The following is a 5,300-nucleotide window of genomic DNA, read 5'->3' on the forward strand; positions in this document are numbered from 1 at the left end:
ATGGTTGACAGTATCAGAACTTGGTGTCTTTCATCCTAATAGTAGAACAACATACAGACTACCATTCCATGATTGACAGTATCAGAACTTGGTGTCTTTCATCCTAATAGTAGAACAACATACAGACTACCATTCCATGATTGACAGTATCAGAACTTGGTGTCTTTCATCCTAATAGTAGAACAACCTACAGACTACCATTCTATGATTGACAGTATCAGAACTTGGTGTCTTTCATCCTAATAGTAGAACAACATACAGACTACCATTCTATGGTTGACAGTATCAGAACTTGGTGTCTTTCATCCTAATAGTAGAACAACATACAGACTACCATTCTATGGTTGACAGTATCAGAACTTGGTGTCTTTCATCCTAATAGTAGAACAACATACGGACTACCATTCTATGGTTGACAGTATCAGAACTTGGTGTCTTTCATCCTAATCATTCTATAAGCTATATTAAAATCTTGAGTTTATCCACAATATTTCTTGTATATTTTACACGTGTAAACAGCTTTACCTAACCTACTATAAACTACCTTTCATATTTTACATGTGTAAACAACTTTACCTAACCTACTATAAACTACCTTTCATATTTTACACGTGTAAACAGCTTTACCTAACCTACTATAAACTACCTTTCATATTTTACACATGTAAACAGCTTTACCTAACCTACTATAAACTACCTTTCATATTTTACACGTGTAAACAGCTTTACCTCACCTACTATAAACTACTTCTTACCTTCCAGGAAGTACAAAGCATCAACTACTTCAATACACGAGTCTGCAATGAAGAATATATTATAGTTTCGTTAATATCTAAGGTTGTAATATATATATACATGTCTTTTTGGTTAAGATTTTTATAGCTTTTTCATTAATCATTTTAATATATAACAACATAATGATGTTTTGTGTGATGTTGATAAAGACTTCACTTTAAAGTACCAGATTGGAATCTACATTAAATTAATGTATAATAAAGAATAAAGCTTGAATAACTGGTAATAGAAATTGGTTTTTAAACTCTAGTTATCTGTACCTGTTAATTTCCACTGGACTTGTTAGATTTGCTTATATTTCCAACTCTGAAAAGCATAGAATTAAAAACCACAATCTTTGTCACTATTCTTCCCAGGCTGCATGTGTATTCTGTTTGTACAACAAGTGACAATTATAGAATTTATCAAGAAATTAAAAATAATACAATGTCACTCTTTCCTTTCACTAAAGATAAGAGACAATAGTCTCTTAATAACAAAAATAACTCTTAATGAAACATTTACCTATGTCTTTCTTCTGTAGTGTCTTCTTTTTTGCTTGAGAAGTAAATGAAAATGCTTCCTTGGCTAAAGAATCAACAAAGAGTTCCTGTAAAAAACTAAACATTCAGTTACAAACTTAGAGAAACAATAACCTAATAAAGAGTCTAAAGAGTTCCTGTAAAAAAATAAACATTCAGTTACAAACTTAGAGAAACAATAACCTAATAAAAAGTCCAAAAAGTTCCTGTAAAAAAATAAACATTCAGTTACAAACTTAGAGATACAATAACCTAATAAAGAGTCTAAAGAGTTCCTGTAAAACAATAAACATTCAGTTACAAACTTAGGGAAACAATAACCTAATAAAGAGTTCCTGTAAAACAATAAACATTCAGTTACAAACTTAGGGAAACAATAACCTAATAAAGAGTCTAAAGAGTTCCTGTAAAACAATAAACATTCAGTTACAAAGTTATTAAAACAACAAGTTAATACTAGAGGGGCACTCAGTAGGCTCTCAAAAAATATGAAATTGTATCCATGCGTCCATTGTTATCGATGGATACAGACCATTTTTGGCAAGACGATGAGGAATAATATTCTAAACATCTGAAGAAGTTCTTTACATTTTTTAAGTAGCTCCTCTGATTTATTATTTCCAAACATCACATGCACTACAAGAATAGAATGTTTTTCGATACCAGCAACTAAACTGTTACCACAATCTATAATGTTCTATATATTAGCACCTGACCAACAAATTCTAGTCAACTGTTACCACAATCTATAATGTTCTATATATTAGCACCTGACCAACAAATTCTAGTCAACTGTTACCACAATCTATAATGTTCTATATATTAGCACCTGACCAACAAATTCTAGTCAACTGTTACAACAATCTATAATGTTCTATATATTAGCACCTGACCAACAAATTCTAGTCGTAGTCTTTTAATCCCTCCCACTACAAAAAATGTCAACCTTATAGTTAGTAGGAGAATCCTCCATTGTAAGAAACCTATTGATCATCTCTAGTTAACAAGAGAGTCCTCCATTGTGAGAAACCTACTGATCACCTCGAGTTAACGAGAGAGTCCTCCATTGTGAGAAACCTACTGATCATCTCTAGTTAATGAGAGAGTCCTCCATTGTGAGAAACCTATTGATCACCTCTAGTTAGCGAGAGAGTCCTCCATTGTAAGAAACCTATTGATCATCTCTAGTCAATGAGAGAGTCCTCCATTGTAAGAAACCTATTGATCATCTCTAGTCAATGAGAGTCCTCCATTGTGAGAAACCTGTTGATCATCTCTAGTTAACGAGAGTCCTCCATTGTGAGAAACCTATTGATCATCTCTAGTTAACGAGAGTCCTCCATTGTGAGAAACCTATTGATCATCTCTAGTCAATGAGAGAGTCCTCCATTGTAAGAAACCTATTGATCATCTCTAGTTAACGAGAGAGTCCTCCATTGTGAGAAAGCTACTGGTCACCTCTAGTTAACGAGAGAATCCTCCATTGTGAGAAACCTATTGATCACCTCTAGTTAGTGAGAGAGTCCTCCATTGTGAGAAACCTATTTATCATCTTGTTCCTCACTGCAAATGGCCAAAGTTTAAACTCTATTCAAGACTGGTATGTTAATACAAAACAAACTAACATAAATGAAAATGGTAATAAGCTGACCAATAAATAATTAAATAACAAAATATAAAAACAGCATATAGAAGGACTAGTTAATCATAATATTAGTATTATTAGATACTGATTTAACAAATGAGGTTATTCTCTACTACATAATTGAAGAAAACTAGTAACTCATCATACTCTGAACTCACAAATCAATTATTATTATTTCCTTATTATAACAAAATCAGAAAATGATTCTTTAAAAAGTAATTTGTAGTCATGTAATAGTTACAGTTAAAAGATGAAATTGCTGGAAGATAACAAATCACTTGAAGTGATAGTAAACTAGTTCGCTCATTATTAACAGATTTAAGGGATAGTGATTATTATTTACTCTCCAGTAAGTTAGTTATACCTTATCATTTATTTAAAGTTACTTTCATTAACAGTACTGGTTATTATATTAATTAGAACTCATTTTATTATTATTATAAAGATTATTTCACATTATTAGCTAGGCCTAAATCTACAAAGGTGGATGAGTCAAATATAACTTTTATCACAGTGTGGTAGTTCATACTTGGAAATCAGTCTTAACAAGAGAAACTTGTTATTATTACTTCTAATTTATATTTTGTTGTTTTATTATAACTGTTAGTGTTAGCTTAGTTTCTGGATTTAGGTGCAAGGGTATCCAACTGATGAAGTAATGCATTTTAACCATTCTCAGTATTATAATTTCTAATTATAACATATATATATACACATGTGTGCGTGTGTGTGTGTGTAATTATAATAAGTTATATGGTGTAGTTTGAGCATTATATTTAAATTGTAATTATCTATGTCATTACTACTACTACTAGATATATATGTGTAGTTCTGATCTGTGTAGTACTAGTAGTAGCTTGCTTTGAGTTTGATCAAAGTTAATATTAATTAAAAGATGGTCACCTGTTGAATGTCCTACTGTACATTGTTTATCTTACTTAATAACTTATTGCTAGCCCTAAGTAACTATAATATACTTATAATATAGTCATCCTACATACTAATAGTCATAGTGGGTGTAGGTAAAAGTTTTTAAAATATGTTCAGACAAAGTAAATGCCTTTTTATAGTAATTACGGTAAAAGGTATATTTCCCCATACCAATTATTTTTTGGTTCCTATGTCCTGTTTATGCCTCCGTTGTATAGTCCATATGGTCAGCCTGAGTGAACCATAACAATATATATACTATAATATAGATCGTATGTAGCACTTCTCAATCACAACAACATCCGGGGGCCCAAGCTCAACCCAAGGAACAGTCGTCACCCTAAATTGGCTGAAAATTCTTGCACCACAACACACTTACAAGTTACACAGAGACTAGGAGAGTCCGTAAGTACAAAAAATACAAGAAAAAGGCAGTTCGTTTGTCTGAACATAGTTTAAAAGCTACCTTCGACTTTCACCAATATAATATTTTAATATTAGTATTTGTAACAATAACAGTAATACTATTACTAACTAAGCCCAATATACTTGTTTAGTTATTATTTACCGTTGCTCTGGCAATAAGAAAAACGGCTTCCTGGCTAGCTAATGTAACGTCTGGATCAAGTTTCATTAAATGCTTAACTCTTGTAAGTGGTATCCGAACTAATTTTTCCGTTTTGGTGTTGATAGTTGATTTTTCTTCTGCCTTTTCTATATTTTCATCTGCATCAACATTAACAGTTTCTATTTCAAGTGAAAAATCGTCAGCTTCTTGATCCATTACGTCAATTTCATTTGCCGCCATTTTATTGTGTCGCCCTCTTTCCTTCATGTATCATATATATTCAAAAACCTTTCAAACACTCATAAGATGATAAAAAATTATATGTTTCACCCTGTTTAAGAAGTTATTAGCTGTATCATAATTAATTCACCATTTTTATACTTCTATAAAAGTCTACGTGTTTGATTTTGTCTATCAGTAAAGCGAACATATTGAAATAATTACCAACATTTACCTAAGACATCCATAAATAACAATATTTTAGAACAATTAATCACTTTTCCATCATTATTTTCCTTCAAGCTGAGGCATACGTCCTACGTCCGTGGGTATAAGGATTGAATGCAGGGCTTGAAATAATAAATTAAATCAAGAACTTATATTTATATGCATAAAAGATTTCACACCTAAGTTACCTTACAACTACTATATTTCACACATACTATATTCCACATAACAGAAATGGTATTACAATTACTTTACTTCACTACTTTTACTGATCCCTTCTTACAGTCGGGGCGTGGCATGGCCAGGTAGTTAGGGCGCTCGACTCGCAATCTGCGGGTTCGAATCCCCGTCACACCAAACATGCTCGTCCTTTCAGCCGTGGGGGCGTTATAAT

The 5,300-nt window shown here is 32.0% G+C and overlaps 1 protein-coding gene across 1 annotated transcript; it reads right to left on the reverse strand.

The window, feature by feature from the left end:
• Positions 1 to 733: 733 nt before the first annotated feature.
• LOC106474407 (DNA polymerase epsilon subunit 4-like) lies at positions 734 to 4,707 on the reverse strand. The gene is made up of 3 exons (XM_013935099.2): positions 4,460 to 4,707; positions 1,300 to 1,384; positions 734 to 797 (listed from the first exon to the last, which is right to left on the reverse strand). The coding sequence occupies exons 1-3, from the start codon at positions 4,697 to 4,699 to the stop codon at positions 745 to 747; spliced, it is 378 nt and encodes a 125-aa protein (XP_013790553.1). The 5' UTR covers positions 4,700 to 4,707; the 3' UTR covers positions 734 to 744.
• Between the last annotated feature and the right edge of the window lie 593 nt (positions 4,708 to 5,300).

This window comes from Limulus polyphemus, unplaced genomic scaffold (genome assembly GCF_000517525.1).
Source record: "Limulus polyphemus unplaced genomic scaffold, Limulus_polyphemus-2.1.2 Scaffold7181, whole genome shotgun sequence".
NCBI lineage: Eukaryota > Metazoa > Arthropoda > Merostomata > Xiphosura > Limulidae > Limulus > Limulus polyphemus.

What these genes read in the sequence shown, in the direction of transcription:
- LOC106474407 (XM_013935099.2), bottom strand. Translation starts at nt 4,699, where the DNA reads ATGGCGGCAAATGAAATTGACGTAATGGATCAAGAAGCTGACGATTTT. An exon ending in TTCTTATTGCCAGAGCAACG is followed by an intron (nt 1,385 to 4,459) that starts GTAAATAATAAC and finishes AGTTTTTTACAG; the next exon opens with GAACTCTTTGTTGATTCTTT. An exon ending in ACTACAGAAGAAAGACATAG is followed by an intron (nt 798 to 1,299) that starts GTAAATGTTTCA and finishes TCTTCATTGCAG; the next exon opens with ACTCGTGTATTGAAGTAGTT.